At 46.1% G+C, this 15,030-nt stretch overlaps 1 protein-coding gene across 1 annotated transcript in view; it reads left to right on the top strand.

Moving 5' to 3' along the window:
• The window catches only part of RAB2A (RAB2A, member RAS oncogene family), a 331,511-nt gene extending 317,303 nt beyond the window's left edge, over nt 1–14,208 (top strand). The window contains exon 8 of the mRNA XM_078687265.1: nt 12,856–14,208. Coding sequence (XP_078543391.1) covers nt 12,856–12,948 — 93 coding nt within the window. The 3' untranslated portion in view covers nt 12,949–14,208. The remainder of the gene's footprint in view (nt 1–12,855) is intronic.
• The last annotated feature ends 822 nt before the right edge of the window (nt 14,209–15,030 follow it).

Genomic DNA, 15,030 nt, shown 5'->3' with positions numbered 1-15,030 from the left:
GAGGCAGAGGCAGTACTAAAGGTCAGGAACACCAGCTGCAGCATCAGTTGCGTTCCTCCTCGTCTCCAGTCAATCACTTCCAGACCCTTTGTCTTTCCCTTCAAACAGGCATCTGGGGCCAGAAGGGAAACAATTATACAGTTGCCTATTCCATTGGCACTTTATCACTTTGGACCTGTGGGTCCTCCAGATTATCCAATTTGTTGATGCCCTCCCCTTTCTATACACCCCTCCTTACATCCACTTGTTCACACACAGGCTTCGATGGACCAAGTCAGTATTCTTTCCAAAGAAGTGTTGATGTTGCTTTCCAAAGATGTTGCTTTTCAAGCTTGTACCCAAGGTGGATTGGGTTATTACTCTTAATACTCCTTATCCCTAAGAAGGATGCAGGCTTGAGACAGATCCTAAACATCTGATGTAATACACTTGTTCTTCAAGAAGCAGGAGTAAAAAATTATGACCCTTATGCAAGTTCTCCTAACTTTGGACCACAAGGATTGGATGGTGTCCCTGGACCTGAATGATGCATACTTTCATGTACCAATCTTGCAGTGCCACGTGAAATAGATCTGCTTCGTGGGGGGCTCATACCATTTGCTGGTCACAGTCCTGCCTGCTGACCTTTCGTTGGTCCCTTTGAGCTTTACAAATGTCATGTCAGTGTTAATGATCCATATTCACATATCTAGACTACATTTATTCCAGTAAATGACCAACTGGCTATTAAAGGCTGGTTCTGCTCAGCTGGTCTCAAATCACCTACAGCAGACAACTGGGATTTTCAATCAGTGAGTCTAGGTTTATTCTTCACCCTCAACAGAGATTGCCCTTTGTCGTGGCCATCTTGGATATGGTTGCCTTGAAGACATTTACTTCTCTACAGAAAGTCTGGGACATCCAAGCTATGATCTCAGTGTTGTGTGTGAGTTCTACTGTTTCAGCCCTGATGGTTATAAGTCAGAAGAGATTTTTAAAATGTTTTATGCTGCTGGTGCCTCACACTTGGTGGCATTTGTGGGCCCTTCAATGGAACCTACCGCTGCAGTGAGGCCAACATTGGGAAAATGTCTCCAACAAGATGTAACAAGATCTCCAGTAGTGGATGACTGATGTCAGTCTGACTTGGGACAGACCATTCTCCATATTCCCTCTGGAAGTCTCTGTGATAACAGATGCGTTACCTTATAGTTGGATAAGCCACTTAAACCATTTTTAGATCAGAGGCCACTGGTCTCTGCTGAAGCAGAGTCAGCACATAAATTAGCTGGAGCTGTGTGCCATCCAGGTAGCTCTCAAAGCCTTTCTGCCTTCCATCAACATGGTATTGCAACAAGCAGGATGGCATGCGAGTCCTGAACCTTCTTTCTGAAGCATTGCTGGCACTTCACAGGATTTCTCTTAAATGTCTATACATGGTGGGATCCCACCACTTAAAGGCAGACAAACTTGGCAGGCATCATCTTGCCAACCACAAGTGGTATCTACTTCTGGAGCTGTGTGTAGAGTATCTATCCACGGTGGGACAGTAGCATGGTAGACCCTTTTCCCACTTACAAAAACACGTGGTGCCTAGTTTTTACACTCTGTTTCTCTTATAGGTCTCTTCAGAGATTTTGTTACTCTTGTCTCTGAGCTTATGCCCTTGACTTCGGCTGCCTTTAAAGGAGAATTTGCTGTCCCAGCATAGGCAGAATTTACACCAATCCTTTAATGTACACCTCCATGCATAGAGATTGACTAGAAGCAACTGAGAGGTTTTGATATTTTTCAGAAGTGGGGGATGTAATTTGGGTTTCTTGTCTCCCACATTCTACAATTTTTCTAAATGTATTGCCTTGGGTAAAATAAAAGCATTTCCAAGCCTTGAGCCAAACCGGTCTGGTGTTTTATTGTTTGTTGTCTATGACCCAACAAGGTTTTGCTAAGGACACAGGTAAGTTATCATTGCCCTTACAAAATTTCTTCCTTTGTTTGATCAGTCCTCATTACTCAGTTCACCGATAGTGATGCACTTTTAAAATGGCTTTAAAATATTTCCCCCCCTTTTCTCTTCATTATGACTCCTGGCAACCTTAATTAGGTCTCACGATTGTTGATGTGTACTGCATCTGAGCCTCTTCAAAACTGTGCTCTGAGGCTCCTAACCTTAAAAACGTTTTGTTTCTCAATGCCCTCTCTTTTGTGCATCATTTAATTAGCGGCAGACCTTGTTGGCCCATCCTCCTTATGCTAGCGTTTTTATTGACTAACTAGTATCTAGGTCTTGTGCATCCTTTTTTCCTACAGTAGTGTCACCTTTCTACATGAGGCAGTCCATCATGCTCTTTGCATTTGTTTTTCACTGCATCAATCTAAAGAAGAGAACAGGTAGAACCAGTTGGATCCACAAGTGCCCTTAATTTTTAAAGTGATAGGGTTTATGTGTGCCATATTGATGACCAACTGATTGTTGGGTTTGCTAGTGTGAGAAATGGAAAGGTGGTCCAAAGACAGACCTTGTAATGATGGGTTGTCCTATGCAGGAACCTGTGTTATGCCATGGACAAAAGGAAGGAATCCTCCTGAGGGCCTTAGAGTTCATTCCACCCAGGCGTAAGCTGCCACTATAACCCTAACTCTGGGTGTTCCAGTGTGTGGAATCTGCCGGGCGACCATGTGGGAATCCTTTCATACTGAGCACTACTGCACATATTCTTATGTCTGCAGGGAGGGTCGCTTTGCCTTCTCCATTTGGTGAAGTTCACTCCGCAGATCCACTTCCTCGGAAGGGGCATTGCTTTGTTATCGATTTACAAGGTGTGGTATCTGTTGTTGGAAGTAGCCACCAGAAGAATAAGTGTCTCCATTGTTGAGCTTGCTGGTGGATACTCTTAATTGCAGGTTCCTCACTGCCCACCTACCTCGCCATTCTGTGGAGTGGACTTTCAAAGATAGAAATAAGGTCCCAAGTTAGTTTTTTCACACTGCCAGTGCAAATTCAGTCTTGGCAGTTACACTCTGTACCTGAGGTCTTGGAAAAAAAATAACATAAGTGACATTCACAGGCACAGTGTTGTCCTGTCTGGAAGGTTTTACAGGAGTTTCCAGATCCAGTCTTGTTCATAAGGAGATTCACAGATTAGTGAATCTAGGATTAGAGTATCTACCATAAAAGCTCGCTCTGAAGAGGAGTATCTTTTTCTCTAACACCCCGTTTACATACCCTGATAAATACCCTGATAACTTTCTGTACGTCAATAACTTGTAGTTAGTAGTGTTGCAGATTGAAATTTAAATGTCGATATTGTTGGTAACAGCTCCCGGGTAAAATGCCATTTTGCCAAGTCTGGTGAGTAGGAAGCGCTACATAACAAACCATTCCCTCCGAAGAACTCGCATGAAGTGTGTGAGGCAGGCATGAGGAATCACTTGTGTTAAAACTTCAGTTTTCTGTGTCGTAACTGTTTTTATAAAATAATTTGCGTGGTGCACTGGGGCACAAGGTTGTGTGTGAGAAAATCTCACATCAGTGCAAAATAACGGGTTCTTAGGAGGAGAGGTCCAAGTATGTTAGAGAGACTGAAATTGAGCTTTAGAGACTGATGTCGAAGGAAGAGGGGGTTATTGATTTGCCCAGTTACGTTTTGACTCAAAGAGGGTATGAAACAAAAAGTGTAGCCTGGGCTGACACACCTCAACCTAATGCACGTGAATTTGTAAAGATTTGGGAACCTTTTGAGGATTTTAAATAAGTGTATTAAATCCCTTGCTCAGTGAATGTGCCCGTACATATACAATTTTATAAAATATTTGTCATAACACTGGAGTGTGCTCGATGAAAGATGATTCCAGATGGCAACGAGCCCAATGTTGTATAAATTTATAAGTAATTGGTGCTTCTATTTAAACAGTGATTTCCTTGTTTCTGTCTAGTTTCATGGAGTAGCTGACTGCTTTACTGTGCCTTCTGGAACCTTTCTGTAATGCGCTCTTAAGAGCCAGCCGACTTGCTACTTACTTGGCTTTCTTCCAAGTCTGGCTACTTGATTCCTCAAGAAGCAGCTAGTAGTATAGAGGGGCAAACCCAATGAGCCAGAGGGCATGTTTTTTATTAAAAAGCAGTCAAAGAATGAAAAGAACCACATCAGCTGTTGTCAATACCGAGCCATTGCCAGAAACCCTAAGGCTGCTACTGTTGCAGAACAACTGCCAAGCATTATAAATCTGAGATTTACTGTGACGCAGCGCTTCCTTAAGAGCTTAATTTCTGAAGCTGCTGTATTTTTAGGTGAAATCCACTTGAGGGAGTGAGGTTTAGATATAAGTGAGTTTGATGAATGAATTACACTCTGTTGCATGTGGGCTTTTGGCAAGGTGCCATGTCTTAGGGGATCACAGAAATTATTGATGACACGGAGCACTTGCACGTCGTCTGGCCTGTGCAGCTGATCCAACAAGGAAAATAAATGTCTGCAGAGCCGAAAATTTGTATTGGCCCATGGGGAAACGGAGGATTTCTTTTTTGCTTTTCGGTCTGTAGCTATTTTGACGCCTGTGTAGAGCTGGGCTCTGCCTGTGACTTGGCATCGTCTGCTGAATGTACAGCAGTTCCCAGTTAGCAGATTGTGGGCGCTGAGCCATTCACGGCGAGCTGGGTGGAGGAGGGATGGAGAAGGTCGGCCATGTGAAGTTACATTCAACGCAGTGTGACGTGTTGATTGAGATTACACTTTCCACTTTTGGAATTATGAGTTTTAATAAAATTATCAGTATTGTTAAAGTGACCATCTAGCAGATCTTCTGCGCTCCTCGAGGTTTCCAGTTGTGTGATCCTGGGCAGCGCTAGAATTTAACGTGGATGACTGGGTCTGTTCACCCGTGTCTGTAACAGAGGGGGCGACATCTTTTAAGATAAAGGTTATTGCGGTTTCAGATGGATGTTAAATCATTAAACAATACAGTGGTATGGAACATTAGCCGTTTCTAACTACTGCTTATTTGTGTTATACATTTCAGCTGAGAGCAGGAATGTGGACTTGAAAAGTATTCCTAGACACTTTTTGAGAAGTAGAATAGACGTGCATGTTTTTGCTATACCACGTTACCAGCCCGTTCAGAATAGAATAGTTCGAGCAGCTAATTTTGAGTTTGGCCAAAGAAAGTTATATCTTTGATGCTGAAGACCAAATGAGTGTTCGAAAGGTGAAGGCAGCAGTCCTGCCTGTGCCAGGTATATAGGCAGGGTGAAGGCCGCAGTCGTGCCTGTTCCAGGTATACAGACCGCGGAAGGCAGCAGTCCTGCCCGTGCCAGATATACAGACCCCGGTAAGGCAGCAGTCCTGCCCGTGCCAGGTATACAGACCGTGTGAGGGCAGCAGTTCTGCCTGTGCCAGGTATACAGACTGCGTGAGGGCAGCAGTTCTGCCTGTGCCAGGTATACCGACTGCATGAGGGCAGCAGTTCTGCCTGTGCCAGGTATACAGACCGCATGAGGGCAGCAGTTCTGCCTGTGCCAGGTATACAGACCGCTTGAAGGCAGCAGTCCTGCCTGTGCCATGCATACAGGCAGTGTGAAGGCAGCAGTCCTGCCTTTGCCAGGTATACAGACAGCGTGAAGGCAGCAGTCCTGCCTGTGCCAGGTATATAGACGTGAAACGGCCACTACAACGCGGTCGTTTCCACGCATAATATTAACCATGCATGCATTACAACGCAACGCACGAATAGCTTCTACCACGCATACCTTTACTACGAGATACTTAGTAAAGGCATGTGTGGTAAAGGCTATTCGTGAAAAAGAGGGCGCGGGGGGGTCTCTTGCCCCTCTCTCCCCCCCCCTCCCCCGGCAAAAAAAGGGGGCGCGGGGTGGGGGGGTCTCCCCCTTCCCCCCCCCAAAAAAAACACCTGATAAAGGCAATCGACGTCGTTCGAGGAAACGGAAAGTCTCACAAAGGGGTCTGAATTTAGGGTGCGGGGGGGGGGGTATTTGTAAGAAGGGTTTAGGGGTAGGGGAATAACCTTTAACAAGAGTATGCCCTTACCATGCATAAATGTACAACGAAAAACGGTGTAAAAATATGCGTGGTAAAGGAATATTCTTGCTAAAGGTTATGCGTGGGAAAGGCAGTCGTGTTGTAACGCATGCGTGGTAAAGGCATGCGTTGCAACGGAATACGTTGTAATATCATACAACCATATAGACAGCGTGAAGGGAGCAGTCCTGCCTGTGCCAGGTATACCGACCGTGTGAAGGCTGCAATATCGTCTGGCCAGGCAGTAGCGTAACAAACGCCTCCTCAGCCCCTGCAGTGCTGGGGCCCAAGCTCCAAAGCGCCCCCTCAGCAAAAGTGATAGGTGGTGGGCCAGGGAGGGGAGCTCCCCCTCCATGTATTTTGCACGAGGAGTCCCTCAAGTTACGCTAAACCACTGGTGCCAGGTATACAAACCGCATGAAGGCAGCAATATTGCCTGTGCCAGGTATACAGCACGTGTGAAGGCAGCAATATTGCCTGTGCCAAGTATACTGACCACTTGAGGGCAGCAATATTGCCTGTACCAGGTACACAGAGTGAAGGCAGCAGTAGGGCCTGTGCCAATCAATTAATCAGGGAATCGGAAGTGCGCAACTCACCCATAAGGGTCTGAAGGTGCTGAGGGGGGGTTGCGGGGTGTGCGCAGATCTGTTTAGCCGAAGAGCCAGGTCTTGAGTCTTCCTGATGGTGTTCGGGGTTGGGGCGTGTCTGATGTCTGCCGGTAGCTCGTTCCAGGTCTCGGCTGCAATGTGAGAGAACAATCTCCCGCCTGCCCGGGATCTGTGGCTGCACATGGTTACAGCCAGTGCGAGGTTGAAAGATTGGAGGTTTCTTTTGGGTAGTTGAGGTATTTGGGTCCGTTGTTGTGTAGGCAATTGTAGGCGTGGGTGAGGACTTTGAAGGTGACTCTCTTCTTCACGGTTACCCAGTGGAGTCTCCGTAGGTGTTGGCTGATGTGTTTGTACCGGGAGATGCCGAGGATGAGTCTGGCCGCGGTGTTCTGTATTGTCTGGAGTTTGCGTAGAAGGGACTTGTTGATGCCAGCATAGAGTGCGTTTCCATAGTCCCGTCTACTGGTGCTGAGTGCATGGGTGACTATCTTCCTTGACTCAGGGGGGATCCATTTGAAGGTCCTGCGGAGGGTGTTGCAGCAGCTGGAGATGATGGCGTTGACCTGTTGGTTCATGGTGAGAGAGGTGTCGAGTACGATGCCTAGGTTTTTGGTGTGGTCTGAGGGGGTAGGTAGGCTTCAGAGGGCGGTGGGCCACCAGGTGTTGTCCCATGCTGAGGTGAGGGAGAGGATGAGCTGGGTGTTGTCGGCGTGGAATGCGATGTTTAGGCCGTGATATCGGACGATGGCTGCGAGGGCGGCCATGTAGATGTTGAAAAGGGTTGGGGTCCGTAATGACCCCTGGGGGACTCCGCAGGTGATTTTTGTAGGGACGGGAGGAAGGGTGGTAGTCTGATCCTTTGGCTTCTTCCGGTGAGGAACGATCGGATCCACTCCAGAGCTGTTCCTTGTATGCCGGCGTTGTGAAGTCTGGTGACTAGTGTGCGGTGAGAGACGGTGTCGAAGGCTGGTGACAGGTCGAGTAAGATGAGGGCTGCATAGTGGCCTTGGTCCAGGAGGGTGCGGGTGTCGTCTGTGGCGGCGAGTCCAGCGGTCTCGGTGCTGTGGTTGCTTCGGAATCCGGATTGGGACGGGTCGAGGACTGCGTTCAGTTCCCTGTTGACTGTTTTCTCTGCCACTTTAGCTGCGAAGGGGTGGAGCGAGATGGGTCGGTGGTTCTTGAGGTCGGTGGGGTCGGCTGTGGGCTTCTTGAGCAGGGTCCTGACTTCTGCACGCTTCCAGTCGTAAGGGAAGGTGCCTGTTTTGAAGGTGGTGTTGATGGTGCATTGTAGTTCGGGTACGATGGGGTCTGCGGCTGTGTGGTAGATGTGCTGAGGCAGGGGTCGATGGGGGCCCCCCAGAGTGGATGCCTTTCATGGTTGTAGCAGTGTCATCAATCGTGATCGGTGTCCAGTTGGAGATGGTGGGCTGGCTGGTGTCACTTGGGGCGGGGAGCTGGCTGTGGTGTCTTGTGGGTGGTCAACAAAGCTGTTGTACAGTGTTTTGATCTTGAAGTAGGTTCCCAGTTTGTCGCAGAGGTCTTGGGACGGGGTGATGTCTGTGGCTTCGCTGCGTGGGTTGGGGAATTCCTGGATGACACTGAAGAGTTCCTTGCAGTTGGCGAGTATTTTGTTGTGGATGAAATTCCACTTGGTGGTTCTGCTTTGGTTGTGGTAGTCAGTCATAGCGCCCTTATTGGTGGATTAGATTTCGGTTGTCTTGGTGTTCCTCCAGTTCTTCTCCAGGTGTCTGCAGGTGCGCCTGGCTTCTTGGAGATCGGTGGTGAACCAGGCGGCTCTCCTTGGGCGCTGTTTGCTGGGGTTGCGTAGCGGGCGAGCTTGTCGACGCAGTTGGAGATCCAAGTGTGGAGTCCTCTGGCTGCGATGTTTTGGTCGGATGCCCAGGTGTGGTTGTCTCGGGTGAGGGTGGAATTAAGTTGCTCCAGTTTCTTCATGGTGGGGGAGGGGCTGGTTTAGGTGCCTTGGGTTTGTCGAAGGTGAAGTGTACGCAGTGGAGGCAGTTGGTCCATGGCGGTTGCGTTGTGTGGCTGAAGTGAACGCGGTTTCCTGCAGCCAAGATGCGGTTGAGGGTGTGTCCTGCTCTGTGGGTTGGTGACGTTAAGTCCAATGTTGGCGAGGTTGTCACGAAGGATGGTGGAGTTGGGGTCAGGAATACAAACCGCGTGAAGGCAGCAGTCCTGCCTGTACCAGGTATACAGACCGTGCGAAGGTGGCAATAGTGCCTGTGCTATGTATACAGAGAATGTGAAGGCAGCAGCCCTTACTGTGACAGGTATTCAGATTTTGCTTGAATTATCTTAAGGGGGCATTTCCTCATTTACATAGGCCCATAACATCATGCGAATGAGGCAAAGACTTTGCCTCTGCATCAACGCCATTTTATGGGTGAGGCAAAAAGGTTGTCACAAGGCTCTCACTGACTGTAAGGGCGCCATGTGAAAGTGGACAAAGGCGTCCCATGAACACCTCAGTCATTCCCCTGCAGGTAGATGTCATAACTCGCTACAACCTCTTGGGGATCTGTGCCCCGCCGCCCGCTTTTAAAGTGCAGGTCGGGTACCACCTATGCTCTGAAAGAGAGAGCCACTGCTTCAAGCGGCCACTATGCCTTTCACTAATGCGCTGCCTTTGCGGCTACCCCGAGATCAGTACATTGTATCTAATGGGATAAACTGTCCCTGTTTGTGCCTGGCGCACCTCATCAAAGGTTCTCTGCGGCCCAAACAGAGTCAGTACACCCCAAGTATAATGCAGCCCCAGGAACAGAAGCAGTATGACAGCAGTAGTAACACCTGACTCGAGACCCACAGATTTCCCTGCTGCTGCGATATTGTTACTGTATGTGTTGGCTGCAGTACGACCTGAGATCGGTTTGACGGGCTTGTCCAACATCAGTGTTGTCAACACTAGGTGTATGATAGCAATACTTCCTGCACGTGATGTAATAAAAACTGTGACCACAGCCGTACCCCATGCACATGGAGTATGTAAACTGTGACAGCAGTTATAACTGCACCAGGAGTACATGACGTGTGACAGTGTGTCAACAAAAGTGTTCTATGCAACAGCTACTCAGAAACTAGTGATGTGCTTAGAAAGGTGATGGTCACAACATCAGTAATACTTGTACCATGTGCACGTATATATTGTCCCAGCCGCAATTCTACCAGCACACAAGCAGAATGACGCGAAAAGAACAATTGATGGACAGAATGCAGAACAATGTCATACATTCACCCCATTATAGAGATCCAAGCCTAAATCCATTGTTTTTTTGCTCACCATGCCATTCCAGTTTAGACCCAGCCATATGCAAATCAGTCTTGACCCTGCACCCAATGGGAACAGTCCAGCCTGAACTGCCAGGCCAGGTCCTCCCTGGACTGGAAACAAGAATCCTAGGACCGGTTTTGGGCTTTCAGCCCTCATCAGACAGGGTAGCTTGACTCCAGTGGCATGGAGATCATGGGACCCACGTCTGGGCATACCCGTCCCACTCGGGGTGACAAATGCAAAAAGAACAATCGATGGACAGAATGCAGAACAATGTCATACATTCACCCCAGTACAGAGATCTGTGCCTAAATCCATCGTTTTGTTTGCTCACCATGCCATTACAGTTTAGACCCAGCAATATGCAAATCAGTCTTGACCCTGTGCCCAATGGGAACAGTCCAGCATGCCATCCATCATTTGTTTGCGTAACACTTTTCGCCCTATGTGGGATGGGTTTGCCCAGACGTGGGTCCCTTGCTCGCTGTGCCACTGGATTCAAGCTAGCCTGGCTGAAGAAGGGTGACATACCCTGAAACCGGTCAAAGGATGCTTGTTTCCAGTCCATGGAGGACCTGGCTTGGCAGTTCAGTCTGGACTGTTCCCATGAGGCACAGGGTCAAGACTGATTTGCATATGGCTGGGTCTAAACTGGGGTGGCATGGTGAGCAAAATAATGATGGATTTAACCCAGAAATCTCTTGACTGGTGGTGAATGTACGATTCATTCAGCATTCCGTCCATCATTTGTTTGCGTAGCACAAGCAGAATGGCAGCAGCAGTACTTTTTTTAGTTCACTAAAATAGTGTGCAACATTATGAAAACAAAAATAGTACTTTTGAGGTACACCCTAACATTATAACAGCGCTGTCTGTAAGAGCTGTATCGAAATAGTGTTGTTCCAGGTGCACAGAAAAAGAACTACCAGCACTAGTTGTACACAGCATTCCTATATACCTTAAGCACCTTGCACCTGAAGAATAAAACCCATGTTTCTTGGTTAATTTCTCCTCCTTGTTCCCAATTTTCTTATTTTCCTCTATTAGAAAAACGTTTGGGTGCTGAAGTGTGTGCGAATGTTAGCTATGTACTATTCTAGGCTAGGCCTTGCATTGGTAGGGTTGGTACACCGAATGGCTTGTTTGTGAGATATGTAGTGATCTGCAGGACACGAGTTCGAATTTTGAGAAGGTGACTTGGCCTTCTATCCTTCCAAGTTTGGTATATTTAGTACCATTAAGTTGGGTTGATGTAATATGTTTTTTACAGTACTTACACGCATCAGCCAAGCGGTTATGATCGCAATATAAAAACAAGTTACTATCCTATCAAAGTTTCCGCCTTGTAACTCTCCGTTGATGCAAGTAATTTTTTCCAAAATGTAATACTTGGTAAATTGGCATGTGTGTTTAAAGCTGGAAAATAAGTTATGCTCATGGATTGAAAGTAGAACTAACATCTGAAAACTAATGAGCAAGTTCTGATCTATCTCCTTTGAAATATTTTGGAGCAGTAACGTTGTGAAATTCTTTGCCTTTGAAAAATATCATGTTTCAAATGCAATTGTTTATATTTGCGAAAACATAGGTAGGGCCAGATATACTATGACTGGATTCAGTGAAAGTAGTTACAAATTGAGCACTGACTTTTACCAAATCCATTCTGTTTCTTGTAACTGACCTATGTATTGATAGATTGGTTCAGTGGTTAGAGGCGGCAGACCCGGAAGCTGAGATCGGCCGTGGACCAGGGTTCGATTCCCCGCCTCGGCGGGTCTCGGGCTCAAAAATTCCACGGACTCGACAATTCTCACTCCGGTGCCTACTCAACTCACGGGGTCACACTCTGCGACTCTGGGCAATAGCTTGCTTAATCTCCACTACGACCCCTCGCTGCGGGATGCCTGGCTTTCACCTTGTGGATACCCTGCCGGGGTACCTCACAGGGGAATACCAGGACGGGTTCCCTAAGCAAGCGCTTAGATACCGGGTTGGTGATTTGCGCTATATAAATACATGTACATTTACATTTACATTCGTGGTGGGTTGCAACCTACCTTGTAAATATTAATTCAGTGAATCATATACTGTAACCCACAATGAATAGCAGCCGTCCCATCGATTGTGGCTTGCTGCTTCAACTAAAGCAATCATTTTTTTCCTAATGCAGCCCATTTTCGTCAAAGAAAAACTGGATGCATTTTAAAAAAAAAAAGTTAACATTTAATAAGAGTAGGCAGTGGTCCAATGGACCGATTCGGTATGTAGTCACAAATACGAATTGAGATTGGGTAAAGTGTCATCAAATCACAATTGATTTGTTGCGTACCAAAAAGACTTTTTGCTGTAGGCAACAGCCCAAATCTGCGAATTGGTCCTTTCGCAAACGCAAAAAAAGCTTCGTACATCTGGTCCCTAGTTCCTTAGACCCATCTTCCCCAATTAAACCACCCTCCTAGCCAGTTCAAGGATCTTCACCAACAGAAAAATGCTCTTATGTTGTGCATGATCCTCATCACCGGTAATACACCTTCTGTTAATCCAGGGTTTATCAGCGTAAATCCATGAGGGTCGGATTACTGCAATATTTTCAAGATGCCCACATAAGGTTAATTTATGTACAATGAACTTAAATGGAAATCATTTAGTCCATAATTATCTTGAACACATAATAGACCCAGCACTAGCTGTGTAACATAAGCCCCTGCATTGCAAGGGGGAGGAGGCAAACTCCAAGGGCCCCCCACAGCAAAAGTGGTAGGTGGTGTGCCGGGGAGGGTGGGCCCCCTCTGTGCACCTTGCAGGGGATCCCCCTCAAGTTTCGTTACACCACTGTCCAGCCTACGATGGACGCCATTGTGATTAGATTATCTGTCTACTTTTCTGACGTATATGGCTTTCTCACGGGCTTCTGTAACACACTGCATTTTTCTTTCAGGCAAATGGAATTAAGATTGGACCCCAACATGCTACGACCAATGCGGCTCTCGGAGGACACGGAGGAGGGCAGCCTGGAGGAGGCTGCTGTTGAACCTGGTTGCACTTTCTAGCTGTCTAACTGGGGCCTGCTACTTTGTTCCTTCGCCCTCCCACTTATACCAAGCGAAATTGAGACTGAGACGTGAAACCATTGCAAAATGGCTTCGGGTTACTGAAGAAGACTTTATCCTTCAAATTCTTGTATAACTTTGAATAAATGGTTAATGTTCATATAAAGACATTTTTGGAGATTGTATTCATATCTATTTGCATTTGATTTCCAAGTCAGTTGGTTGTGATTATTTTTGTTAAATGTTTTGTCTTGTGCCCTTGACTACAAACTGAATTGTATTAAACACTACAAAGTCATCGGAGTATTTTTATCAGTTTGTGTAGGTAGGTTTCTCAGCTTCTGTTGTTACCTAATGCTTAATATTGTCGAACTGTCCTAAAAATGCCAGGCTATTAACAAGAAAACAGAAGGACTCTTTTAATTCTGTATTTATCACATTCTGTATATATCGTTTAGCATGCTTGGAGGGCAACTGCCAAGCTTGAATATTAAATACCACCATTTCTGTAATGTTTAGATCTAAAAAAATCAACCTGTTACGAATTGCTTGGATGAAGAATTTTAATGCTTTTGGCATGTTCATATTATCCCCCTAATTTCCCTTCCACTCCAAGAAATGCTTAATGTACATTACTAGAGGCTACGTATGTGTTATGTATTTAATGCCAAATGTTGCTCCTTACCCATGGTTTCCACAGCACCCGTTCACGTATGGAATAGCAGCTTGCCTTAACAAATACTGTATCTAGTCACAGTAAAATACAAGGGGTTACTATCCATTTACAATGGCACACTATGGAAGAATCTTGTCACCAGATCAAGTAGCATTGTTGTATTTCCCACTTAATTTGTACCTACTGTATGTTTCACGCAGGACAGTTTTTCGACCTAGATGTACAGTGACAGTGTAAGTAAGGGTTTTCTTTTAGTGGCATACTTGTAATTTTCCAATATATGGTAAGCCCTTTTGGTGTAAAGGTGGCATGATAATAGAACAGACAGAGCGAACGTCCCAATGGAGGCAAAAACTCGAACTGCTTTATTACAGCCACTTGTGTATTCTTAATTTTATTTCTTTTTTTTTCTTTTTTTGCTTTACAATGAAATGGTGACAGCAGTGGAAATAAAATCCAGTGTTTAACGTTCTTTTTTATCTGTTCCTTATAATAATGTGCAATCACTCAAAGCCTATATTACGATACAAATCTATGGACAATAAAATAATTCTGTATACGCTCATTATTTGTTGTCCTCCAAAAGTTTCAAGGAGACGTGCTGCAGGAAGCATGGATCCTGCAGGCGCATGACGTGAGTGATGACTTGGGGAAATTGAGCGTGAAGATTATGAAGTGCGTGTAGGACCTTTGTTATTGTTACAAGGACTTACATAGTTAACAGTTAGTACTACTAAAGCTTGTTCTGGGTAGTACATGTCGCACAACGACAAAGCAGACACTTCTGTTGAACTTTGTTGTTCAGTACCAACCGCTAAAAGCTGAATGACTTCGAATGGTGTCTGCCCACCTGTTACCATTTAAGGTTGTTACCATACATGTAAATTAGGTGGCATCGAAAAGACTAGCAAAATGTACTAAATAAGTAAGATTACATACAAGGTTGAAAATAAAGTTCAGTTGATCTCTTTATCCCCCTTTCACCTAAACTAGATGTGTTTTTTTTTTTTTGGCACACAGCCTTTGTAGGATTAATCAGAGTTCATAGTGTGTCAAGGAATGAGTGGGCATGTCAGTGGCGGCTCCTTGGTTATTATTTTATTTTTAGTACCAGCCAGTTTGGGTGGGGCGACGCTGAGCTTCCGTGACGTCTGGGAGGAGGAGTGGTTGCTGCTTTCCAAAGTGGGCATGACTGCTTGGCCTGCATTCTCGGGCTGGCCTAACAGTCATTTGCACTTTGCATGTTCCCCAACAGGCTGCATTACACAGCCTGGTGGGGAAGATACCCAGCCTCCCATTCCCAGTCTGAGCGCTGAGCTATGGCACTCAGACCAATCATGCCGTTGCATTGCAGCATTGTGATTGGCTATGGGGAGGGAGCCTATGT

This window comes from Lissotriton helveticus, chromosome 4_1 (genome assembly GCF_964261635.1).
Source record: "Lissotriton helveticus chromosome 4_1, aLisHel1.1, whole genome shotgun sequence".
Lineage (NCBI taxonomy): Eukaryota > Metazoa > Chordata > Amphibia > Caudata > Salamandridae > Lissotriton > Lissotriton helveticus.
This window is presented reverse-complemented; position numbering and strand designations above follow the sequence as displayed.